Source organism: Elaeis guineensis, chromosome 8 (assembly GCF_000442705.2).
Source record: "Elaeis guineensis isolate ETL-2024a chromosome 8, EG11, whole genome shotgun sequence".
Classification (NCBI taxonomy): domain Eukaryota; kingdom Viridiplantae; phylum Streptophyta; class Magnoliopsida; order Arecales; family Arecaceae; genus Elaeis; species Elaeis guineensis.
Genome location: NC_026000.2, coordinates 13,052,864 through 13,080,746, shown reverse-complemented (window position 1 = coordinate 13,080,746; position 27,883 = coordinate 13,052,864). Strand labels below are relative to the sequence as shown.

The window sequence follows — 27,883 nt, the reverse complement described above, 5'->3', positions numbered from 1 at the left end:
CACATTGTTTTGGAGTATTTGGTTTTGGATGGTACCTGAGTGAACCATGTATAACTGACTTGCACACAAGATAATTTTATTTATGTTTGTCTATTGTATGATTTTATTATGCATTACCTTTCTCTTCTTTTTTCATCCTTCATGTTAACTTTAAACTTTATTATAACCTTTTGACAGCTTTAGGACACCAGTTTAGTAGAACATGTTGCATCTTAACTTGGATATATTTTTAAGGGTAAATTCCATATATGATTAACTTTCACACTACCTGACTTCAGGCTTAATTTTATGCTTACATCTTTTATGAAGTCATTGATGGAATATTCTTTATTAGCTGTACATTTACCTTGACTTGTATATCTTCTGATTGGTCTTGAAAGTTGTGGTGGTGGAAGATGCATATTATGAGCCCTTCAGTTATCAGTGCTCTTTTGATGTGGTTGATTTGGTTGGTTGTGCTTCATATGGTTGTGTCAGGTTCATGTTGGAGTCTGGTGGTGAATGCTCTCATATGGACAGTGGCCTAGATAGGACTATCATTTTGTTGCTTATATGTTTGTTTATCAAATAAATTTAAATCTTCATCTTCCTCTACCCCTGGTCTCACATGGTTTGTTGGTGGTTCTGAGGGATAAATTATTGTCATATTTGTAAGGTGGGTTCATTTTAGACCTTTCATGTTTTCGGATTGTGATTTAGAAGCTTATGGATATGATAGTGGTTGGCTTTTGATAGCTCTTCCTTTTGATTTTGCATTTAGAAAAAGAATCAATGTCAATCCTGTTTGGTACCCTGTGCCTGTCCTTATGTCGATCATTTTACATATATTTCCAAGTGTCACTTTTTATTCTTTTTTTTTTTTTTTTTCAAGGTAAGAGTCACTTTTGATCTTTACTTGGGAACAAATATCTTGGTCCTTTGTTTATTTTTAGGGCCTACAGGCATCATCACACACATTCCCTCTAAGACTTCAAGTATAGACTGTTCATATGCTAGCTTACCACATTTTGCTGGTATATTTGCTTTAGTCATTTTATGGTGAATTGTTGATCTAATATCATGGAGAATAAATATGCTTATAGGTAGCTGTAATGGTAGTTTCTTACCCAATGCTTTGTCCAATAAGAGTCCTCGATTGGTCAAGACTCAAGACTCCTTGGAATCAAACGTCCAGCCCCATTCAAGCACTTGACATGCTCATTTTGGAGTAAATAGCAGTTGACGTGGTACTTATAAGCCAAATAGGATTTCTTGACTTCTACTTTGTCTCCACCCATCAATCACACACACACACACACACATAAACATGCATATATAGATTTTAAACACTATGATATATATACATAGGCTTGGAGAGTGACCAGTGAGAACAAAGTAACGAACTTGCCCACCCAAAAAAGCCCCATCTCAGTATATTAGATCTGGCATTATTAATATCAATATTCACATGGTAAATAAAGAGCCTTGCATATACATACATAAGATTAAAGCAATGCTTGCACGCATGCACATGCACCCATCCGCACACCGCCCACCCAAAAAGCCTCATCGCAATACATGAGTTCTGGCATCATAATATCAATGTCTACATGGTTAATGTAGAGCTCTACACAAATTAAGTCTTTACCACATACACACACGATTCAAGCAATGCATCATTTGCACCAAATATATATTGGATTGTATTACTCATACAACAGAGCTAAGTCTCGCATTAAATCCGAAGTTCAGTAGGCAACAAGAGGTCATAATTTTTCCACCTCTTCTTCCCCACATTTACAACCAACTTCTTTCCTTTTTTCTTGGTGAAACAACCAACAACTTCTTATGTATAAAAATAACTTCACATGTAGAATAAGCTTCGGTTGTTGCTAAGAAAGGTTCCCTATTTCAAACTCCTCTGCCCAAGGGTGAACATAACTTGTCTCTTATAACTGAATAAAACAAGGAGGCACAAAACCAACCTGTTTCACCTCCCCCTGCCATGCGACCCAAATTTTTTCTCGAACTTTAACATCAGGTTTTCTTCAAGTCTGCCAAAATGAACACCTAGTATAACAATGAGAAGAATTAAACTATCTTTTACTCCTTGGAATGCATTAATTTATTATTGGCAGCATTTGCGGTTAAAGATACATCAAGTTCAATCGCTAGGAACGCTAGCATCCTCTGAAGAAACTGCTCGCTTCCCTGTGTAACGCTGAAATGAGAAACCAATGGTCAATAATAGCATATTAACAAAGTCCGTAATTACTCAACTAATAAGAAGTTCAAATTACCTGCTTCCCATAGGAGAAGGGAACATATTTGTATTTTATCATGTGAAGTATCTGCCGCTTCATTGTCACTGTAAATAGGACCAACCAGTAGAAGAGTAGAATAGGCCAAAACACAGGAACATCGAATGCACTGAAGAATGTCAACATGAAAGCAATACAAAAGGCCTTTGTAATAGAGTACCTGCACAGGGGGAAAAAAGGGGCGGAAGCTTATTACTCTATCTGCCAACTACTGAATGACAATGGGAGAAACCCCATCATGGACTGTGTAAAACAATAGGCATCTCTTTTTCACTGGTTCTATAGGAACTACAGGACCATTGATTCATAACAAAAGCTACACCACATTTTTCCGGTTTATCGCAATAATATTGAACCTTTGACAACTACAAACGGCCAGCAAATGACTTTTTTTTTTTAAAAAAAAAAAAGGTAAAAACGGACCACTCTGCTATCTCTTTGGGGGCAGTACAGTGTTTTATATTAGACATGTTTTTTTAACAAATACTTTTATTTTCTAGTCGACCAACATATCTAATTCATCAAGGTGGAGTCACATTAATAACGCTGCAATTAGAAAATAAGAAACACCTTAGCTTAGAACCATAAACAAAAGCAAGTTAGATCCTCTAGCATCAAGTGATGCTAGGATATGGATAGATCGAAGTCTAACAAATCTTAGTTATCCTAGACAAACCAAGCTGAAGTATCTGCTTGCCTTCCACAAGCATTAAGGAAACGATGACTTGCACAACAACAGGTAATATTGACTCCCAATAAGGAAACACAATACAAAATAAACAATTCTGTATGCGGATCTTCATGTAGATAGAAAAGCCAAATTTTACCAACGAACATATCTTTCTGGCTGCAGGTTATACCATATTCTGTGTACTATTCTTTTAACACAATAAGAAACCTGTAATATGACAAATAATGCTTGGATTCATGAATTCAAGTCTAATGAATCTCTCTGGGTTATACAGTTCACAAACTAAGCTGAACTATCTGCTCGGCCACCAAAAACATTTAGGGAAAAAACAAGTTGCACAAAAATAGATAATGTTCATTTCCAAAAAAGTAACAAAATATGAATCCAGAACTTTGTATTGCTCTTATTAAAGTTCGTGTTCAATAGAAAAACCAAGCTTTGACAATAAATAATGTCAAATAATGATCGGTGTACTTTCATTATCCACATATGCATGGATACATATGAGACTAATGAGTTAATTTAGTTTTGGTCAGATAACCTTTCAAAGAAATCCAAGAGAGCTGAATAGCATGCAGAAAAAATCTTTTCAGATGATCATAATTCATACCTGCACGAACCTACGTAAGTTGCTAAAAGCAGCTCAATACTCTTGGACTACCCTTTACCCACAGAACCCACAAAGTAGGAGCACAAGGTCCAAGCATGTTGCTGACAAACTTTTCTCATTTTGAGCAAGATATTTGTCCATTTATCATCAACTGATAGCCTAACATATGTACCCAAGCCTCATTTGTCATGAATTCACAATTTTAATCCTGATATCATGTGGCTCCAGGGATGATTTCCTGTCTCAAATGGTGGCCAACACGTTGAAAGAGAGGGTGCATACTGTGTCATGAAAAATAATAGAGTATGGTCCATCAAACTGCTAAGACATGAACCTTCTTAAATGGGCCAGGAGTTAGAAAATTATTATTGGCATAATGGTGGGTCCACCACCATCTAATTCTGCCATAGGATCTTAGCCTTTATTGTAAACCTTGCTACGACAGAATTTTTTTGCTTATGAAGAAATAGAGAACTCCACTTTAAGATTCTATAGCAATTTTCACAAGATGTACCTTGAATTGCCTGCCTAGTGCCTAGCCACTAAGGTGGCACCTATATGTGGCCTAAGCAACACACCAATGCTTAGACAACCCATGCAGGTCAAGTTTGGACTGTCTTTAGAGCATTAGGAAGAAAAAATTGGCGAATTATTGAGATCAAGCATCCAGATTGTAACCAAACCTATCTCTTTCTTTGGTGCTTTAGTAAATAACCTTAGTTACAACCAAGGTCACCCAAATCATCTCAGGCCAAGTGGTACACCCTGTACCGTACCAACCTGGCCATGAACTAGGGCAGTTCAGGGCTCAGATTCGAGGCAGGGGCCAAACCACTCTTGACCGAGCGGTACTGACCAGTCTTACCCCATACAGACAGACTCTTGCTGGTTCACCCAAGCATCCCAAGCTCATGCGCACCTATATGAAATAATAAAACCCCCTCCACCTCTCACTTCTCTAACATAGTTTCTCTCTTCTTTATGAAAAAGGAAACCATGCGATCCCTTGCTCCAATTCCCCTCCACATAGGGTTAAGGTTAAGGTTTTTTTTTCCCCCTTGATCCAAGAAGAAAATGATCTCCACAGCTTCCATCAAGGGTGATAAAGGCAATACCTAGTCATCCAACTCCATCTCCCAATCCCAGAAGGCTATCCTCTAGTTCCCCATCAGCCGGATTACCTGCTTCCTTAAGGCCAGCAAGTACACAGAGCACTCAATGCTGGCACCCCTGTCTACCCCTTCATCATCCTCAAGTACCTCATCGCTAGATCAATGGTCCGATCCCTAGGGCTAGGGCTCAGTTTTTGTTCCTTCTTTCCATTCTGTTTCAAAGTTTGATTTTTTTTTCCCCACAAGCAAATTATTTTTTGTGGGAAAAACTAGAAAAGATGCCGGGACCTTGCTAGCCCAGTCCAGCATGCAGCGTCTTGGTATGGTACTATAGTGGTACCCAATAATTAACTAACTAAGCACTCAATCCTGGTAACAAATACAGCACTCGATACCATCACAACCAACCATGGTTACAATTCACAAGTTTAATTAATTTATCATTATCCAATTATTCCTCATTTGGTAAAGTTGCTTGTCATGTTAACTTGGCCTACCGAGAATGTTTTTTAGCTGATTAATTGCATTGCATGACTTGAAGATAAAATGCCATCTTACTAGTTAAAATGTCATGTTGCACATAAAGTTTATCGAATAAATATATGCCTTATGTTTATTGTTTATCACATTATCCAACTCAGGAAAAATATCATTGACAATTGATCGATAACTTACAGTCTAAATGTGCTTAAATATTCCACTATAATATTAAACACCAAAAAGACATTGACAACTCATTTATGGCAGGTTTTGATTAGCTTCAGCTGAAAATGATCAATGTTGGCCAAGAACTAGCTGAAATTGACTGAAACTGGGGGTTAGTTGGGTTCAATCTCAGCCAAAGTAAATCAGTATTGGTTGAAACAGATCGATATTGGCGGAACCTTGAAACTTGAAAAGAACAATTTGTTATAATTTTAAGTTGATCAAGTGAACCTTTCAGGGGATCAGGAAGCAAACCTGTATTTTTGGTAACGGCACGAGGTAAACATACCTCTCATAAGGTCACATACAAATTTGCAATTTTAGAGACACTCAAACAATGAGCTAAGTTAGCAAAAGGAGTAGTCAAAACAACTGCCTCAACAGGAGATTCATGAGAATGGAAGCTTATCAACAACAATAATACAATTTTGTGATGGGTGACATTCAAGGATGCTGTTTGACGACAATGAATTGTTTCTGTTTCACTAACATGTTGAAGGTGTCATCTTGAATACTTCAGTAAATTGATGCCATTCAATGTAAACTCCATATAAGGATTCACTGGTTTAGGGCAAGAGGTGATGTAAGAGTTTTATTGACCAGAAATATAGGTTATGGCAAATCTACCATTGAAACTTAAGGTCAAAGCACATCAAGCCCAAAGAGTTGGGCCTCTATTTTTGTTTTACAAACTAGGTTTTAACAAATTGAAAAAATTTCAGGTCTATGTGGTCAGTTTTCCTGAGTGTTGCATGGGCTCTCATGTCATCTGAAAGAATCAGAATCCACATGTTTTCATGGGTCACAAGGTCATGGCTTGTCAAATTTTTGGTAATTTATAACATTAAAATCTACATACTTTATATTAATAAAAATATAAACTATAAAGAATGATCGTGAATTTTAGAAAGCATGTAGAAAGGCATAGAAATGATATCCATGAAAAGGCAAATGTTGAACAAAATCTATAACATGATGTCTGATAATCTGATCACATCAATGTGATGTCTAATCTAACAGAGGATCAAAAGAAGGTTAAGTAGATTAAGAAAAAAGAATTGGAATTTTGATATCAGGGCTGGTGATGGGTTTGAGTTTAAAATAAGAGCGACATGCATTTTACAAGTTGCAATTTACTGCAGCAAAAGTGAAAAGATCTGGAATCAGACCTTCTACAGATCTAGGAAATATTGAAAGCACGTACTTCACGGAGGAAGAGAAAAGAAGAATCAGGATGAAGAAGTGGAAAAGATAAGATGGAAGAAGAAGAAGAAGAAGAAGCAGGGGAGCCAACCTTCCTACCAATTAGTTCCATCAAACTAGCATTTTACTTCATCTACAACACAGCCAATCAGTCCTCAAATACAGAGATGATATCCAACTAGAACTAAAAGAAAGAAACGAAATTAGTTACATCTAGTCCTACATTAACCTTGTGGATTCTCTTGAACCATAGGAAGCATGAAAATGATTTTAAGCGTCGAGGATGGTTGGTAGACCGTTCCATCTCCACTCAGGAAACAAAGATTGCCCAAGACATGCTACAAAGGCTTGTTTGTTATTTTAATAAACAGCAATTAGCAATTACCATTTAAGATCCTACCTAGCCTCCTATTTTAGTACTTCAGCTTATAATTTGTGCCCGGAAGATGAAGGGAATTTCCTGTCAAGCATTGCCTATTCATGATTGCCTGTATTCTCTCCAAGTCTAGTAGTACCGTGGAAAGGTTGCTCCCCGATTGCATAAGCTAAGATAATATATAGATAGGCCCTCTACTTGCAAACTGACCCTTAAGGTTTCCTGACATGCCTCTTTCTTGCTCAAAATTAGCTTGATAAGCAAATTTTTTGTCATGGGTTGATCACAAACTGAAAGCCAGTAATAAACACTTGCAAAACTTGGTAAATTATAAACTTGTTCCAAAAGGCCAGATAAATGAAACAGAAGTTTGTTCCTTAATGTTTGACCCCCTTAGAGCCTAACCATAAGCCAACATGTTCAATTGAACTAGAGTCTTTTTAGGGATCCATTCTTCTTTGTGAAACTTATGTCACTCTTTCCTTCCCAAATGTCCTCTAAAATTTGTTGAAGGACTATCCTTGATCAGTTTAACATTATTCCCAAACCCAAACCCACTTTTCCTTCCATAGCACCTTCAGTATACACTTATTTGCACTTCTGAATCCTTTAAATGAGAACCAAAAATTCTTCAATCAGATCTCATCTTACATCCATTATAAGTTTTACAACAACAAAAGTATCTACCATGTATATATGCAGTCCTCCAAAGAAGTGGACTAATTGTACCATCAACTTCTGACCACTTTCCTGGTAACTTTTCCTTGATTCCTGTCATCATATGTCTTCATGGTTCATCATTCCACCATCATGTATTCAGATGCTTTACCATAAATTTTCAGTTTATGATCCTATTACAATCCCTTATGTTAAACACAATGTGTCCAAATATGCCCTTGAATACCTGTATGATTCCTCTATAGTTTAGATTGATAATCCTTTTTGTTTTTGTACTTTCCTACTCTTTATTCACAATTTTTCATGCAGATTGGGGATTATTATTCACTGAATAATGTTTTAACCATTATTAAGATCCATTAATATGTTATGATAAGTTACTGTGATAAGAGTGCCATTTATGCTGTTTGATTCATATTTATCCCAACTAAATTAGCAGATCGAGGCTGACACGTTACTGATCTTATGATTAATATACCAGTATTAGAGGATTTTCTAGTATAAACATTACGAAACTAAGAAAACCTAGGATTCTTTGAACAATTAAAGTGTCCTCTTGTCATCTCATCCCTCTTGTTGGCATGGGACAACACTAGGTTAGAGTTAGAGAGCTATAAAGGGCATACCATAGACAATAAATTGTATGTTTGGTTAGATTATCTCAATTCTACAATAGTGTAAGAGTTTCCAAAGACAAATTGTCATTCACATTGGGCAATTACCTAAAATGTTTTGTCATCCGTCATCAAATCTCCCTTTTATGCTTTCCTCTTTGCATCTAATCCTCTTCTAATAAGAGGAAAAGAAAATGAAACTACAAACTGGTACTTGGAAAAAAGAGAAGAAGATCACCTACATTGAAGGATATTCCATCCTGGTTCCAAGAGCTAGACTAGCAGCTCTGTGAAGCTTCTTGATTATCTAGATCAGCCTCGTCGTCACAAGTCTCATGCAGTGCAAGTATTTCTAATAATCTAAAATAATCTGCAAAAGAGGCACCTTTGTTTTCTTTTTCTCTGCAATTTCCGAGTGTTCATTCCATTATATAACTCAGCCCAGAAATTTCATCTGCACAACATCAAACCTCATTCCCAAATCAAAATTTCAGTGTTTATATGCAAATATTCTCTTTTGTCCCCTAATTGGATCGAAAAGGATCAATAGCACATGGTGAATGCAAAGAGTGAATCACAGGAACTCACATTCCCGACTAGTCACAGAGTTTCCATAAAATGGGATATAGGAAGGAGGGAGAGAGGGAGGGAGGAAGAGAGGCGAGAAACCGAACCAGAACTTGAATTCCGGGAGGCGACGGACGAAGGGGCGGAACTCGTCGGAGGAGCGGGTTGGGAGGGAGGGGCCGGAGCCGTCGACGAGCTCCTGGATCTCGGGGTCCACCTGGGGGGAGAGGAAGGCGATGAAGAGGTTGAGGACGTAGATGCCGAGGGCGTAGGAGACGATGTAGAAGCCCTGGATGAACCAGACGCGGAGCGCGTAGGCGAGAGCCACCGCCCCGAACCCTAGCCACCGCCGGAACACGTGCGGCGTCGCCTTGTCCAGGAAGTGCTGGTATCGCCGGGACGCGGCGGAGGCCCACGCCGACAGCACCGGAACGCCGACAGAGGACGGATCTCCGCCGCCGGAGGAAGAATCCATCATCGTCTCACTCCGTCCTCTTTTGTCGTCTCCGTCGTCTTCTTTTCCCCCTCTCTTCTTCGCCCTCTATTGCCTGCTACTCCTAGGGCCTCGCGTTATAAATCGGACGACGGGGTTCAAATTAAAATAGTAAGCGAAGTGGTGGTGCTACGCCTGACTCGTAAGGAGGGGTCGTCGGCTAATTAGACGGGTCCATGGCTATTATCCAGTGATATTTTATTTTAATGAATTCATACTAGATTTATTTGAGCCATTAATTTTTTTTTAAAAAAGTTAACTGATATAATAAACCCACAATTGATTCTTTTTTTAAAAAACAACTGCTATAAAAATGAAAAGATATTTTTGAAATATTAGTTTTTATCAGGGATGAAAGTGGCATGACATTATCCATCCGGATCGATTTTCACATCAGAATCAATCTGAATATAGATAGAAATTTGAAGATTTCACTAATATTCATATTTGTATACATATGCATCAAAGAAAAATGGATATAGATATGAATAGGCAACTATTTGATCCACATTCGAATATTCAAATCTACATATAATCCTATATAATTTTATATAGTACTCATTAATCTTTAAAAATATATACATGACTGTATAAACATGTCATTAACTTGATTTATCATCTATTTAGTAATATTTTTAATTCTGTAGTTATAAAATTTAATATCCAAATTATATTCATAATTATATTCATATTTTCAGCAACTAAATTATATATTTATTTATTTAAAATAAATATAGATATAAATTTTTATATTCAAATAATATTTATATTTATATTTATATTTATCACATAAAACAAATATAAATATGAATATACTGATAACCGATTCTTATCTAATCTGATTTTAATCTTAGTTTTTATGATTTTATCAAGATTTTCTATCTCGTTGCAAGTGAAATCCTATCGAAATCATTATTGACAGTTAAAATGATCATAATCGGCTATTTTTTGAGAGAATTTTAAGAAATAATGGATTTAAAAAAATATTATTTTATTTAAAAAAAGGTACAAATGAAAAAAAAATCAGTTATTAATTTATGTTATAGAGTTTTATCATACAAAGAAATAGTGAAAAACAGTAGTCATTGTATATTTTCATATGATAGGTGATGGAAGCTTTCATAACGGCCGTTACAATGCTTATTATAGCACCGTTTTCAAAACCATGGATTACATTGTGGTCAGTCAGTATCTTAGAAATTGGAATTCATCAATCATATCAACCATTAAAATAGGCATTAAGATTTTCTATATATCATATCTGGGTGTGCTCAAACTAAGCTTTTCGCCAAAATAAAGACCTTAGTAATACCCAATCAGATGGGATGAAACAGGAGTATTTATTGCACGGCTATCATCATGTTAAAGGATGAGTTTATTGGAATAACAAGTAAAAATGAATGGCTGTAATCGCACCTTATAGGAGCATATATATGGCGCACACAATGAGAATATTTGATAAATGGCTGATAGACTCTAGTTGATGTACTTCTATATCTGTATACATATAATCAAATATTGCAAGGTGGTGATGAAAATTAAGTCACAAAGATTGATATAAGAGGAAGAAATCTGAGGAAGATATAACAGGTTGCACCAAAAAAAAGTTGATGTAAGAGGAAGAAATATCTAAGGAAGATATAAGAGGTTGTATGGACAAGTAAAAAGCAATATATGAGAGGAAAAAAAGGTTGCCCTCATTTGGACGGCAGATTTCTCCCCCTCCCATTGATAGTTGAGGAAAATCAGGCATATACTGTGAGCTTAAGTGCTCAGTGATGTGGGACAAATTTATAAAATTGTCTCGTAGTGAACGAGAGCATAAGCCGTTGTGGACAGGTAATCATTGAGGAGCTTGATAAAACTTCCTTTGGATGTATCTAGCTAGTAGATCTCGGAATCATAATTACATGAGTTGGATTTGTCGTCTGGAATTCATATCATCAATGGTTTTTTTTTGGCAGACAATCATCAATGTTCTGCGAAGATATCTTTGCTTCTCTCATTCGTCCACCTGTCCTAAAATCCATGGGGACCCAACCGGTACGTAATGGAATGACTACCATAGATGATGAACAATATCAGAAAGTAGATGGCAGATTGGAGTGCGCACATCTATTTCCATCTGGAATTGTTCTGTCCATCAATAAGTGCACCGAATTGCTTTTAGTGAGAGGACCATTGAGGAAAAAATTGGAAACAATAAGCTTAATCACTATAGTTTAATCAGTGCTGTAAATGAATGACACATGCATCGTATTTATCGCAACCAACATAAGAAACACGGCATAGTAACATTAACTACGACAAAAGGCGAAAGAAGGCATATTATTTGCAGTTTTTTTTTCCCGAAAATACTTTATATTACAAAACACAATAGTTGAATGAACACGAAAGGAAATTGAACTCAAGAAGTCAGAAACAAGGTTCAGACTCCCGGTATACATGAAACTTGATTCACATCAGAGACAAGTTAATTGTAGAACTACCAAATCAAAAACAGCAGCATCGCTTGTTTATATCTTCGGAATAGTTACTGCACCTGTTGAAAAGTCTACAGTTCCCATATCAACTTCGCATGGAACAGTAGACAAATTCTGATAGATTTATGCTCTCATCTCCAACCGCTAGAAATTACAAGGTATTAAGCGAACCACAGCTGGTTGCTTATCCTCTGGTGAACCTACACCCAAGAAAATACAGACAGATCCTGGTTGAAGATAAAGAATTAGGTTTCTAGATGAAAAGGATCTAAATACTTGGCAACAAGTACACCTATTGGGTGGGATATGAAAACCCTAGTTTGTACAGACCTCCTGAGAGTGTGAGTGTCATTTTGCTTGCCTCTGAGATGTCTCAAATGTGTGTATCTATTTGTGGTTCACGCTTCCTTTTATTGCGAGAACTACGCCTCGATCTTGAAGATCTACCTGTCTTTGAAGAACGTTTCTCCAGGGGATCTTGACTGGTGGCCACCTTACCAGATGGAAGTTCTGGAGGTGCATGAGGCCATGGAGTTCGTTTTGCAGGAACAATAATCTCCAAAGGTGGATCTATCACCCATCTGCATGCAGAGAATAGCTTAATGATAACAACATAATAGAATGCCTCATTCTTCAACTAGCATCCAAACTTTTGCCAGTATTCCTGTGAGAAATGGGCAAGAACTGACCGATGGAAATTCTCCAACCTTAGTGATGTAAATAATAGTGCAGCTGACAAGAAACATTACCAAACTGGCATGGCCATTATAATTCCCAAGTATTACCAGTGATACATCTTCAAAAATATAAAATACGCATCCTACCCTTAAAATCATGACTCCAAAATGTTAGCAAGTTATCTAAAAGTGATGCAGCATCAACAACTATCTTAACTGTAAAGATGAACAAGCGAGCTAGTCAGACAGATGCAACTTATCAAAACCAGAATGTTAACATCAAGATATGCTAATGTCAAGCATGCAGCAATTTTTTGAGGGTTTTCATCTTTGTATGAGATATTCATTACCAACAAAGAAAGCTACTAATAACACCAAAGAGAAAATTTAATAAGGTGATAAATATTCTGTTACAGTACACGTTTATAGACTTTTGAAACTATCACAGATCATATCATGTTTAGTGCATTTTTTATGTTTGTACACTTCTATCCATCATATAAGCCTGGATATATAGTTTTGAATATATAACCTTTGGACTCATGTTCTCTAAAAGAAATTATTAATCTTGTCTTGCTCAAAAGACTAAAGATTCTGAAACTTAGTATGTTTACCTCTAACCCTAATGCAACTACAAGTTTCAAGAAATTATTAGCTAAAATCTTTGCCGGAAGACTAGAAACTTTTGATTCATATATAGTATGATCCAACTATTCGAAAAAAAAAAAAAAAAATTCCAAACCCCATGATTTCATCACCCTTGGTACATGCCACCATTCTTTATTTGAAAAGCATCACTAAGGCAACCATTGAATCCTTTTATCGAGCTTGCTGATGTGATATTTTTTTCTGGAACAACTGGATACAATTTCACTTTTAAACACTGATTTGTTTTCACATCAGGTTGAAGATTTTGGAGGTATTTGCAAATTTCACATCCCCATTTGCACTCTCTAAAATCATATCCATTCTTGTCTTTTCTATCTTCATCTAAATAATTGATATCTTTAAGTCTTACATGATCTGTCCAGCCTTCCTCCGCAACATTACCTTGTCCAAATGGAGAAGTTCAAGTACTCATTTACAATCTTTTGTTTGCAATATGTTAAAATAAGTAATCCCTAAAAGCCCCACTTTAAATAAGTAATCCTTAAGTTGTATTAAAAATAAAAAATAAGTAATCCCTAAAAGCTCCACTTTCTCATCCAAGGTTCTTTCATTGCTTACCACTAAATAAGAAATCCCCAGGATTTGAATTATGAGTACTTGGACATCCTATGTCAGAAGTGTCCTATCTAGATGGTTTCTTAACAAATAATCATCCCCATCCATCCTTGGAATTTCTGTGAACCATATATCTATTGATACATTTTCTTACTAGTCTTTAGTTTGTATCTTGCAATTCAACATTTTTGAGAACTGATTTTGGCAATGGCTTCTTAAAGACAGCTTCCAATGCTTGTTAAGTCATTATGGAGTTACACAACTCAAAAATGCTCTAAACACTTAGCTGTTTATCTGTTTACAGGAGCTAGTCTTTCCAGACCTAAGGTTAGACGGCTTCCTCCCACGATCTTCCAAGTGTCTGATTTCATCCCTTTGACTCATAGTCTTGATTGTTGTCTGCTATCCTTTCATTGTTGGTGTTAGAATGTATTTCTGGCCACAAGCTAAAGCTCTTAAACTAAATTTTCACTTCCCTCTGATGTTTCATTGGATATTACAGAAAAAACTGTCATATTCCTGCATGCAAATTGGACTCCGTGATCCAACTCCATCCTATTCCAAAAATCCCAATAGATGATGATTAACTATATAACAAAATAAAAATTTTGTAATGATAAATGAACAAAAGTTGGTGCCAGGATATCTATTGTAGTTAGGTAATACAATCACAAATATATGCATGTATGTTTATATGCATGGATGGACATGCATATGTTTATATATGCTTAGTGCATCAAATAAAATTTGCCATTTGCTATTTCTTCATCAAGATATTAGTGACAAATATAATTCACACATGGACAAAACCATTCCTTGATACTCTATAAATCCAGCCTATCAATTTTATGTCGCATGTTTCGCATATAGATGTTAACTAGAATGCGATACCATGTTGGCATAATATACTTTTATCATGTAAAAAATAGATCGATTATCAGATTATAATGTTCATAAGATGGTCAGAACATGGACTTGACTGAAAAGGCCCACTTACACCCTACCACTTAAAAAAAAAAAAATGAAAACTGCACCTACCACTCTAACATGTGCACATATACGCACATGCTAATGTGGGCACTCCAAAAATGCAGATCAAGTGTTGGACAATGTTGGAAGTGAGAAATCTAATATCACCAAATAGCCTTATGCAGAGTGATATCGACATTGTAATTCCATGCTATAAAGTCACAATACTAGATATAATACACATATGTACCTAGGAACTAAGATGGGACATGATGTATTTGATCACAACAAGATTTGCCATGCTGACTCGTATCGGACATATCATAGTATGCCAGGAAGGTATCCATATAATACCAAGGTTTCAATGCAGCACAAAGGCCAAACCAACTTGTACTAGGCTGAACCAATTGATTTCATCCAATTTTGTATTGTACCAACCAAGGTTCGTTATACCACCTCGAATTGCCTGGTTCAGAATGTACCGAACTGTATCGAGGGAGGGGAGTGGGAGACGGAGAGAGAGGAAAAGAGAGAGAGGGAGAGGAAGGAACGTGGTGAGAGGGAGAGGGAGGGGGAGAGAGACCAAGAAAGGTAGGGAGGTATTGTTGTTTCTCATACATAAATTCCACAAGATAACAGCATGACCTTCTGGACACTAGCATACCCATTGATAGTGAAGTAGGTCTCTAATTGATCTGACCAATTATCCGACTTCTTCACATCGACAGCTCCATCGTATAAAAGGTTGAAGAGAAAGATTCAAAGTGCCCATAAGTTGCCCATCCTCCTTGCTAGAAGGTAGATCCCCATTTCCATGCATGGGAGCTAGCTTTATTATATAAGTTGTCGGTGCTTATGTTGAAGAAGTCACCAATCAAGACATGATTTCGATTAGTTGGACAATCTTCTCCTCTAGCTATCAGAGATATCCCTTCATCTCATCATCCATTGAGATAGAACTAGTTATATTTGCTTTTGTCCTTCGATATACTTCAAGCATGGATAGCCTTGCTCCAGTTTGCTTGTACCACTCATGCATCCGGACCATACACTAAGATCCCCACAAATGTAGATGACCAAAGCTCTAATACCAGCTTGATCCAATTGCAAAGAAGAAGAATTTTCTCAACCTGCTCAACTTGAATATCTAAAAAATTATGGAAAAGTGGAAAAGATTGATGAAAGTAGAGTGTATATTCCCTTTTCTTTTATTAATGATTCATAAACTAAGACACATAGCCTCTATTTATAATAATAAGGTTTGCCATTGTACAATTTGGATCAGATTCTCTCCTAGTTTGAATAGGACTATCTTTCACAACATAGACATACTAATAAAAATAAGCATGAAAAAAAGATAAAATCCTACAAAAGATAGATCTCAAGTCTTATATCAACTTTAACTTCTATCACACGAGCTAATTCTTCCTAGATTAAGAGATACGTCTGATCACTTTTCTAAAAAGAAAATTTTCGATTTAACTGGTCCGTTTTGAAGCTCAAATGATAGAATTTGGGCTTTGCCACTAGCTATGCTCCCTCTATCAGAGCATGGCAGCATGTATGGATCTCAAAAAGTCATCCATATTTCTAAGAAAAGGTTGCCTCAATCGGATGTCATATAGACAAGTTACGGCCTCCGAAAATTTAGCATGCACTTCGCTTCTGAGGTAGTGGATCTCACTCCTAAATCCTACATAACCCTACTTGTATCAACCAAAATGGTCCACATCGAGTCTAATGATCCTTCTAGATCTCAATAATGATATAGATCTGGATCACAAACAATAAGCAATAAAACCGAAAACAAATAAAAACAAGATTCTATATTTCTAGACAAGTGCCTTTTACTTATTAGATATCCTTTTATGTACTTGCAGTCAATAGACCCCTATCACCAGATGGGCCAGCATAGTGGTGAAGCCACCAAAATAATCACCATATTCATTTCCAGCAATGCTAGCTTCTGATTCCCAACTACTTGATAGGCCTGCTTACTGCAGAGATCAAACATGAAGCAGCAGCTCCATCATCAGGCTCATATTCCTTCATATCATTATGGTCCTTGTTGTTGGGAATGGTGGCCAAGTTAAACCAATTTGATCATACCATTCAGAATGTTAATCCCAACTTGATAAATGAACCAAGCTTAGTCCAAGCCCACCTAGCCCGTCACTGGTCTAAATTAGTGATGCATCAACACCATCAACATATAAGGTTACCATTCATTGTCTTCTTAAGAAAGTATAAGTGGCTCTCTTCCATATATCCACATAGTCATCCTATTTGATGGCTCATGTCAAGCATTCATCCAATTGCATCTTTTATCATATCTTTTGTTTTAATTCCAACACAGTGAAATAAGTCTAACAACCCTATTCTTCCAAAGTTAAGTTTGCTTATAGGTGCTGATGTGAATGATTTTGCTCACCATTTAACATGCTATCCATTGGCTTTAGAAAGTTCATGACAATAATTGCCAATTTTTGGCACCACGCACATCATATGTATGTTAATGGAAATAAGATGAATAGAAGGAAATATATATGCCTGTTATATCATATGTCAATCACATGATCGTAGAGCATAACCTTTATTTGGACCAGAAAAACATGTCTTATGTTTTTTACTTTTCTTTTCTCTAGATCACAGAGCATACATTTTATCTGGACCAGAATAACACATCTTTTTCTTTTCTTTTCTTTTCTCTTTTTCTAGAAATAACAAGAGGAAGTTTCTAAACCCCCCCCCCCAACTTATCAAGTAATAAATTTTTTCAATCGTGCATATGGGACTTAAACCCAAATCAGTGGTAACAATTCCTAGTAACTTTAAATTGAACCAATTCACATTCATATGCTCTCAATTTCCAAGGATAAAAGTTGTAAAAATTGTTTTTTATGTGACGGTAAATCAAACGCTACCAATAAAGTATTAGAACTACAAGTTAACCAAGCTGTTCACAAACAGCTTGGGCTTAATTCCAAAGGTGGCTCATTCAAGGTCACTAATTAAGCTCAAGCAGTGTTAAAAGCTCAACTAATAAGCAAGTTGAGCAAGAACAATAATCAGATCACCAAGGATAAGCACAGGCATCAGCTTTCAAGAATCAGATTGTTTACGTGTTTTATGAACCAAGCCAGGAAATCTACAGCTACGATCAGATTAAACTCAAGCCAAGTTCAAACACCCGATTGACATGGCAAAAGCCCAGCCAGATAATCCACAAAGCATGGCTTGGCCCAACTTTTCTTGCAGCCCTTGAAAGTATAAACATGCAGTCTTATAGTAACCTCATGATTACTAGATTCAATACATCAAACAATCTTTTGAGATACAAACCCAAGCTGTAAATGACATTCTTAACCTTCTCATAATCTTTGCATCATTTATTGGCATAAGAATTTATCGTAAAAATGCTTTTACCATAAATTGTAGTTAAATACAATTTTTTTTCGATATATGTCAAATGATGATATGTCTAACTCCAGCATTTGATATCACAGTGGTTTATGTCTGATGATGAAGGCTTATTTAATATGCCTTAACAAAAATGAACAAGAGCAGAACTTTCAAGAAGTGATTATCATATTGAATTCTTTGGAAAAGTTCCATGGCGTATTAGCAGATTTAATTTGAAGATAACCCATGTTACAACATATGTAGCTTCAGAAACTAATGTTGGCTATGAAAAGAACTAGCGAATTAAACAAATACCATCAAAATCGCAATCATCAGGAATGCGCCAAGGAAAGAAGATATATGTCAGGAATGCAAGGAATAATCATGGATTAACAGCTAACGGCATCAAGAAAGGTTTGCAAAGACTAACCCAGCAGGAAACTTGCTATCATAACGGGCTTCGACACGCAACCACCACAGCAGAACCTTCTTCCCACAGTTCCCAAGAGGCTCGACAAATGACGCATCCTTCAACAGATCCAGCGGGCTCTCGATCTCCTCTCCATTCACGCCCACCTCATCCAGATTCCGAACCCAATCAGGCTTCCCCTCTTCTTCCTCCCACAGCAACTTTGAGTTCAGAACAAACCCAGCCCACTCCAGCTTCTGCGGCAGCACCATCGCCCCATCGCCAATAAAGGTGGCACTTTTATTCACATATGGCAGAGAATTGAAGGTATGCCAGCCGGCCAACTGACCCGAGGAGTTGCAGGCCGGGCCTTGGACCGGCACCGGCGAGTTCTCCTCCTCCTCCTTGCTCAGCTGCTGTGGAGCCACCATCCCCGGATTCCCAGAATGTGCAACAATTCCAACCGAGACCGCCCCCATCCACTTCACCTTCTGGATCTCGTCGAATAGCTCCATGCTGTGAACGTTGCTATCGTCGGCGAATACCACGACGCCCTCCAATCGACGCTCTTTGATGACTCTGCTTCCAAAATCGAACACAAATCCATCAGATCTGATAAGAAAAAGGAGTTTGGAGAGGGGAACAGTCGCAATTGCTGTGTATATAAACGCGAGACCTGAGGGCTTGCAGTCTCATCCGGGCCTCGGTGCGGTGGCGGTCAGACCAGCGGAGGGGCATGCGACCAGAGAAGCGGATGTGGAGGACGGGGACGCGGGAGCGGGCGAGGAGGGCGGCGGTCTCGTTGGAGGCGGCGCCAACGCCGGCAGCATCGACGACGAGCCAGGTGAGGGGATAAGGGATAAGCTGGAGGGAGTGGAGGAGGCCAGTGAGGTGGAGGGCCTGGAAGGTGCGGGGATAGGTGGGGGTGACGACGAGGAGAGGGCGGGGGTTCTTGACGCCGTACTGGAGGCGCTGCTCGCGCTGGACACAATCGAGGATGCGCTGGGCCCGCATGACCTCGGTGGGGTTCGGGTGGGGCCAGGGGCGGACGAGGATGCCGTGGCGGCCGACGACGACGCGGCTGCCGGTGGCGTTGGGGGTGGCGAAGGGCGTCGGCGGATGCGGGGAGAGGGGGAGGTCGGGGCGGCGGTGGAGGAGGAGGACGGGGGGAGAAGGAGGAGAGGGCGAGGAGGAGGGGGAGAAAAGGAGGAGGAAAAGGAGACGGGAGAAGCGGAAGCCGAGGGCGAGGCTGACGAGGCAGCAGATGGCGTGGAGGAGGAGCCAGAAGATGGCGGTGGGGGAGCGGAACAGAGGGCCGTCGGAGGGGGCGGCGCCGCCGTCGAGGGGGGCGGAGGAGGGGGAGCGGAAGCTGTTGGCCCGGCGAATGGGCTGCAGCGCCGACAGCTTCATGGTCGTGCGCTGTATCTTCCGATTGTTTCTCTTCTCGTGGACTCGGGTTCGAAAGCGGGGGGAAGGGAAAGAGGGAAGACTGGTGGGTTTGCTTGGCTGGGGGATAAAAGAGTTGGCTTTTGCGGGGAGGGAGTGCGATCGCCGATCGGGAGTGGGGGTGGGAGTGGGGTTGGGTGGGGTTGTCCGGGTCGAACATAGACTTTGGAGGGACGGGCCTGGTCTCAGCGGGGGCGGAGACTTGGACCAGAGAGGGCTCGGGCAGCGGAATAACGGGGGCCGGGTAGGATGGTGGGGCGCTCGGTTTCGGACCAAGGAATGGGAATGTGGGATTGTGCGGGCTAACAAGCTTGCTTCCTGGATGAGACGCGGGTACGCGGCACTCTGGTCCCATTTTTCGTTCAAATATTCTTATATTGTGAGAAGATCGACGGCAGGGAGGCGAGGCTTCATGTCAGACACCTGATTTTGAACGAGGATGTGATATTTTCTCTGGTCAATACGAACAAAAATCCATTCCTCCAAAAAGATGCATGTATATTTTTACCTATGATGACTGTCTTTTGATCAACGGATTCTAGGATGGTCTTATGAAACTTCCTCTCTGTCTCTCTTTTGAGGGTGTTTTGGCAATAAATGACATGCAAATTTTAACCAACGTAGCTTTAATTGGATAACTCATGGACTCTTTAAGGAATTCAGCATAAATAAAGGAAAAATTTGGAAAACTTACCTTCTTGGGCTTTCTCTAGCTAAAAGAAATTGAGCCGTAAATGGTCAAGAAGTTATTCCTATTGAAAAAGGAGGTCCAACTTTAAAAGATTGTTTTTCTTGTTCTCGAGCATCTTATTAGTGTTTTGAAGGGAATTGAAGCATTCAAAATTTCCTTGGCAGACCAATTTCCAAACTCATATTAGGAAAGTAGGAGAAAACCCGAGAAGGAATTTATAATGAAAATCATTCTTTTGGGTTCTATCAAACATTTAAAACTTTTGGGCCACACTACACACACGCATGGCCTACTTCACATGCAATTGATCATATCACGCCCATGATGTGGTAGGACTCATGTTTTATTTTCTCTATTTATTAATATTTTAATCATTAGATTAGTCCAAATAATTAGTTTTTGGGTCTATAAATTGGGTTCTTGGTAAAGGTTGGAATATAGAGTTCTCAAGATTGATCTTGGATGAGGATTGGAATCGCCTCAAGACAATGCGTAGCACATCTTCGGACAAATTTTATTCACTTTCTGTAAGTTTTTAATTGACTTTAATATTTATATGATAATAGATTCGGTTGTTAGTTCAATTAAATTGCAATCAGCTGTCGTGGAAAATGAATGTATATTACGTATCCCTAATATATCTATCATTTAAAGCAAATTACAAGCAATTTATAATTATCAAGCAAGATTTAATTCAGTCTAAGAATGAACAATATATGTCCCACATAGCCCTTGCTTTCATCAATGGGCTCGCTTCATTTCATCCTTTCAAATATTGTCAAGATAAATAGAGAAAAGATGGAAGCACTATGTATTTTTTTTTCAACAGCTCTTTATATTTAATAAAAATGGAAACACATTCATTATTTACATAAGTTGTACAATGTCATCAATATTTAGCACGCCGTATCTTAGTGAAGCATCATATTCATTGGTAATTGAAAAATTCTAGTGTTTATCATAGATGTAATGGGTGTACAGGACAAAGTCCTTTTGTCAGAAATTATAACATTAGTGAATTTGGCGATCACCTTTCACCTTCCCTTCGTCTCTATTGGTGGGGAGCTGCATGAAAGATCAGCGGAGTCCTCTCTCTTCTTTTATTTTTTTTCTGGATATATATGTTCTTGGTTAAGCTTTTATGTTATTTCTCTTGAAAAATTTTTATGCTCTTCCCATCTCCTTGCTATTATAATCGAAACTCTCCTTCTAAAAAAATTATATCATGCACGATATATACCACGTGGTGGTGCACCACAAAAAAATATTCATTGCGGTGATGATATCATATCAAATTTGTAATAAATTAATGATAATCTTTATATTTCATCGGTTATCATGTATCTCATCAATTCTCATAAATTATACCTCATGCTATCCTATGTATTCAATTCATTACTGACTGATGATTGATTTGTTACAACAGTGACATAATATCGCTGGTGCAGCGACTATTTTCTCACCAAAAAAAATATTTATTGCAACGTGGTGTATGTGTTCGTGTGAGTCCTATTCATCGTGCATACATCTTGTCGGTTCGCCTATAAAAAAAATAGGTATGTAATTGATGTGATGTACCACCACTATATTTAAGTTTCTCTTCCTTGCTAGTTCTATCCCGAGTTTCCCCTTTATTTAATTTTTCAGACACCCCTCGTGCACACTTTGTTTGCCTTCCTTGTTTTGGACTCTTTTCCATATCAAGTGCATGCACTCCCCGTGAAAAATGAATTTCTAAATTAATTACATCAAAGCAGGGACTCTCGCTATAAGTTGAACTCAAATCGTTTAAGCTGGTTGACAAGTATTTGTGATAAAGCTTGATAGGGAACTAAAACAACGCCTTCACTCAACTGCGTTGTTTTAATAACTCCTTGTTCCAGGAGGCCTTAAGGCTTAACTCCAACTTTTTCATCAGGCCTCCCTGATGGGTGTGCTGTCTCTAATATCTTAATCACACCAACGGCCATTGCATCTATCTTTAGCAACCATAGCCATAGGATCGAGTGTGGACCATACTGGACTTTCCTAACTCGTAGCCATACAACACAATTTAATTAGCTTGCAATTGCAGTTTGCAAGCAAGCATGATGCACCACACGTCACGGCCGCAGCAAATAATAACACCCCATCTATGACCCACAGAATGAGCCGATGTACTAATTAATTTAGATGGGGTTGTTCAAGTTATCCAGGATAGAGTGATGATGCAATTGAATGGAGCACCAAGGCTCCAGTATTCTTTACAATTTTTTGAAAATTTTTTTTATAATTAGACCGTTCATAGAAAAAATTATGATCGAACTGTCATTATCTGCCACGTACGTATATTGAAACATTCATAAAAAAATAATAATAATTATATAATATTTTTTTAAATTATTCAAATATCTTTAAGATTTATCCATTCTTCTTTTTTCAGTATATTGATACGTGCGTGGCCATCCAACTTTTAATGGATGTTTTCGAAGCATGTTGGAATATAATTTTTTTTTTATACGATTGATTTGATTGTAGAAACTTTCTCCTAATTTTTTTAGGCACAAATGCTCTTGGAATATGGAAGAGATGGCGACCATCGAGTCCTCACACAGCCTTCAATCCTGCTGCCCTGGACTTGCTACCTCGAACTTTGATTGCCCAAACTCCTGTTCTTTGGATGGGCTTTGATCTTTAGTGGGGAAATTGACTGATGAGGTTTGAACCTGCAGGATATGCACGTGTCATTGTTGTACCATAAATTTTTGCACTGTTCTCATCAGGAAAGTATGTGGGTATTTTTCTGCATTTTGGACCAAATCCAGTCAATTTACGAAGTGAGAAGCGTGAAACGATTCCATCTAAAACCTTCCCCAGGTTCATAGATCTAGGACTACTCTTTTATTCCAATAGCTTTGCAAAGCAAATCACTTTTTGACACAAAATGATAAAAAATATCCTCATGTATCACATCAGATCTTTATTTATTTATTTATTTCAACAAACAATGATCAAGGTTACCACCCACTAGTTATGGATAAGTAAAATAATGGAAAAAGACAATGCAGAGTCTTAGCTCATAAAACAAGAGCCCTTGCAAAAGGCCGGGGGAAGCAGGAACAAGATCCCACCGAAATATATTTGAACGACAGCAGTTCTAAAGGGGACCCAAAACTAAAGGAGACTTCCCACAGCCCATGCTCACAACCAGGAACAAGAAATAAAGAAGAAAACCCTCCCATCGGTACTACAAGAGTAAAAACAAGGCAGGTGAGTACCATCATCCTGAGCTGGTACTCGGAGTGGTTGAATTGCTGCCCTTGAACTGTGGAAACTTGGAGGAGGATGTACGTAGCCAGCTTAATTTGCCTTCCTCTCCGGTGCATCCCCACCAAAAAAGCCCCATGACAACATCCAGCTCAGTTTACGAACAGCATGCCGGCAACGTTGAGTGATGCAACCAAAACCAAGTTCAGAATACGCCCTCATCAAGCAACTCATCCTTGTCTTGGAACAAAGTTCGTACATCTCAGAGAACATACGACCAAACAACCAATCAAAAAAAGGCTCTAAATTGCTGTCGAATCCACCAAGGTGCTCGACAAAGAATTGGCTGGCAGTCAACCACGCTGCATAACAGCTGTTATTACTTTCTTGCACCCAAAGTTGGTAGACAAGCTATTATTACTGTCTTGCATCCAAAGTTGGTGGACAAGCTAAAAGTATCATTATAAATATTTTCGACCATTCTATTTTCAGATAAATCATTACAGAATCAAGATTATATTTGCATTTCATATTAAATATAAAAGGTTCACTTCATAAGGCCATTCTCAAGATTAATTATCAAGCACACCACAAACTTAATTACGATCTTCTAACCTAAACAGAGCAAGTTGGATTAGTAAAACGCCTGGTTCTCTAGCAATAAAAAGTGAAACCAAACTTCATACAATAGCATGGTTTGTATATTCTAGAGAACGGTTTATATATATAAGCTAGAGCATGTTTGACATATTGTCTAAATACCAAAGCATGCATAATATGTAGTGTAATATACTCTAATAATAAAAGTTAATTATTTTTCCTTGAGAAAATTATGTCTCTTCATAGAGCCTGATTGATCACTACTTAGGCCTAAATTTTGTTTATTTTAAAAATTAAAGCTGAACCTAGATATCAAATCATCTATTAACCATTCAACCATACAGGAGAGAAGCTATCAAACCACCAAACCCTAACCAGCAGATGATTCAGAGCCGTAGAACTACCAAACTTTTAAACACCATCGATGTAGCCAGTAGCAGAGTTGGTTTGGGAGGGGAAGGGGGAGGCGGGTGGTACTAGGGTTAGAAATGTACTTGGGTTGGCCTGAGGCCTATCAGCTGGGCTAATTTTGGGTTAGGCTACAGTCTATGTTTTACCAAGCCAAAAGTCTGGATAAGGTTCGAAACAGACCTCGAATTCAAGCTCGATCCCAGCCTGATTTAGCTCCAAAATTGGCCCATACTTAGTAGATAGTGGCTTGGTCTGACCCTATTATGTGGCTTGACTATCTTGATCATTATTCTGGTAAATATGTTTCTGATCATTAAAGGGTTGCTAATATGAAGCTACAGTATTTTATTAAAAAATATGAATCAGCAATGTGAAAGATTGAAAAATTAAGTTTCAATTAGGTTCGGGCCAGCTCAGCTTTAGCCTAAATAAATAATGTGGGCTCACCCAATCGGTTTAGGTTGGCCCCGATGGATTGGAATTTTTTAAAAATTGTCAAATCAAAATTTAGCCCAAAGTCTAAAAAAAATTTAGACTCAAGTGGAGAAGCGGCTCGACCCAACCTAATCTATTTCCAATCCTAGTGGCAGCACTGCCATTACGGCATCAAACATATTTACACCTCACATCCAAGGATTGAACATTCAAAATCAATATAAGAAAAAGAATGTTCCTTTGTTTAAAATTTTATCATTTTCATAAAGATTCTTTAAAGCTTTTAGTTACCGTTACTTTTGACTACGTTGTGTCAAGTTGGACTTATGCTTCCATTTCAAGGTGTGGGCGGGGCTCCAACGTACCGTCTAATTATTTCTTTCCTTTTTGAGTGGCTTTATTGGATCACCGGTAACCTGCTAATTCTGACTTTGTTTTACATGCTATATTGGATGTTTAACAAGTCCAATAACCCTAGTTAATTCTTTAGGCTAGCCGTTTATGACTGTTTATAGCTGTTGGGATGGTATTAATAGGCTTTCAATTGTTGGAATGATATTATTTTATCGTGGCAATGAACTTTAATGACACTACCCCATAGGGATGCTTACAAGTTGCCTGTATGTCTCCATACAAGAGAGGTCAAGCCAACCAATAATCACTCCTCTTTAAAGTCTGATGGAGAGAGATGGAGAGCCACAAAGAGACATTCCCAATTCTATGCTTCAATCAATTTTTCTTTATTTTTTCTCATAGATGATCTAAGGTTGCATTTGGTATACCATCAAATAATCTTGAAAGATAATGTGAATTGTCTTTAAGATATATTGTTCTCATTAAATTACCGATAATGTTGATTATTGTGTTTAGTACACACAAGTAATGTTGCAGTAAAATTATTAAAAATCTTAATTGATATGTCTGGTATGATAATCAGATTATCGATAATATGAAATCAAATTTTTAAAATACCTCCAATTATTTTATCTTGGTGCTTTTTTTTTCTTTGATAAGAAGTAACGGGAGTGATATGGATGTGGTGCTGGCGTGAAGAAGTGGCAAGCCGAGGGGTATGGGAAACCGCTGGCAGTGGAGGGTTGGAGAGGGGACAGGCGCATGTAGAGTCATGGGGGTGGTGGGGACGGACGTAGAGGAGTCACAGGAGGTGGTGGGAGACAAGAGCAGAGGAGCCGCAAGTGGAGGGCACACACGGAGCGGGGTGGGGAGAGGGTTAGGCAATGGGTTTGTGTGATTTTTTTGAGAGATAACATTGTTTAAATTTTTTATTGCAATATTACCAAAAAAAATGATAATCTAGATAGCCATCACTTCTAAGACAATCTGAATAACCATTCAAAACCATATTAAATGTAGTAATCCAAATTACTACATTAAATTATTAGCAATTTGGATAGATTGCTAGTTACCAAACACAACCTAAAAGTATTATTGTATGAGTTATATCAATGTACCAGCATTATCGGTTCAGATGAGATATTTCTTCCTTTTCAAATGATGAATGCCAGATTCTCATCATTTTGCCATGGTCTCAGGCCATAAGTAGTGAATGAGAAAGTCACAAGTCAACCAAACCCTAGAAACCACAAGTAGAGGAGGGGCGGAAGAGAATGACCAACCTCACCCATAGATAGGTAGAGAATGGAAGAAAGAGTTCATGGCAGAAAAAAGAGACCGGAACAAGAGGAGACAAGAGAGAGACCGGAGGAGATTGCATTGGAGAGGGTTAATCTCATTTAAAGGGAGTCATAAGTAGCTAAGAGAATATAGAACTATGATCAGTGGGTCATATGGACCTAACAAAGATAGAATCATCAATGTAGGTTGTACAAACTCAAGAAGAAAAAGAAAAAAGGGCTAGGGTAAGAGGATCTTTTAAGTCTCAAGTCTATGTGATTTATACACGAATATGGTTTCACCAATGACATGGATTCATGCCTATAAGTATGGCATTCTTGTTCTTTCATTTTATTTATTTTTGAAGATTAGAAGACTACTGATAGTATTTGGGCAAAAAACTTCTGTTAATAATATTTGTCTCTGTATTCGTTATGATAGCTAAGATCATAGGTAGTTGTAGAGCTTACAGGACTGGTAACTTAATTATGCAAGGTACGTAGTTTTCTACTTTTTCATGTATAGATTATAATTTAAAGTAATAAAGTATGGTAGTGCTGACGATGTATTTGTTAAAAACTTAAGCATTTAAATAAACTGACATATTGTATGTATTAGTATATATGAACTTCAAATATGAATAGAAGTCTCTTTTTTTTTTAAAAAAAAAAAACTATTGTCATTCAAAATCTAAGTCATTAAGAGAGAATAAACCTACTGAACACAATAGTACCCTCTCAAGTAAAATTCTTGACCCCACCCCTATTTGTAAGAGACAAAATATGCAAACTCTTACCTTGTTGGCATTATAATTGACATGGATATAGCCTAGCTACAATAGGAACAAAAGGAAGTTGGTCCCCTCCTTGACAGCGTGTCTAATATGAATTCAATGTCGCCAGTGCA

At 37.9% G+C, this 27,883-nt stretch overlaps 2 protein-coding genes across 4 annotated transcripts; both read right to left on the bottom strand.

The window, feature by feature from the left end:
• Positions 1 to 1,642: 1,642 nt before the first annotated feature.
• Positions 1,643 to 9,439, bottom strand: LOC105050159 (protein RER1A). Its single transcript, XM_019852092.3, has 3 exons — positions 8,964 to 9,439; positions 2,280 to 2,460; positions 1,643 to 2,200 (listed from the first exon to the last, which is right to left on the bottom strand). Exons 1-3 carry the CDS (start codon positions 9,332 to 9,334, stop codon positions 2,144 to 2,146), a joined length of 609 nt encoding a protein of 202 aa, XP_019707651.2. The 5' UTR covers positions 9,335 to 9,439; the 3' UTR covers positions 1,643 to 2,143.
• Positions 9,440 to 11,651: 2,212 nt separating this feature from the next.
• LOC105050158 (probable beta-1,4-xylosyltransferase IRX14) lies at positions 11,652 to 20,224 on the bottom strand. Of its 3 annotated transcripts, none has more exons than XM_029266126.2 (4): positions 19,190 to 20,224; positions 18,535 to 19,092; positions 12,163 to 12,413; positions 11,652 to 12,059 (listed from the first exon to the last, which is right to left on the bottom strand). In XM_029266126.2, exons 1-3 carry the CDS (start codon positions 19,921 to 19,923, stop codon positions 12,206 to 12,208), a joined length of 1,500 nt encoding a protein of 499 aa, XP_029121959.2. In that variant the 5' UTR covers positions 19,924 to 20,224; the 3' UTR covers positions 11,652 to 12,059; positions 12,163 to 12,205. The 3 variants fall into 3 exon arrangements, with proteins under 3 accessions (XP_029121959.2, XP_029121960.2, XP_073117992.1); XM_029266127.2 differs by having other exon boundaries at positions 11,652 to 12,032; positions 19,190 to 20,223; XM_073261891.1 differs by having other exon boundaries at positions 11,652 to 12,413; positions 19,190 to 20,223.
• Between the last annotated feature and the right edge of the window lie 7,659 nt (positions 20,225 to 27,883).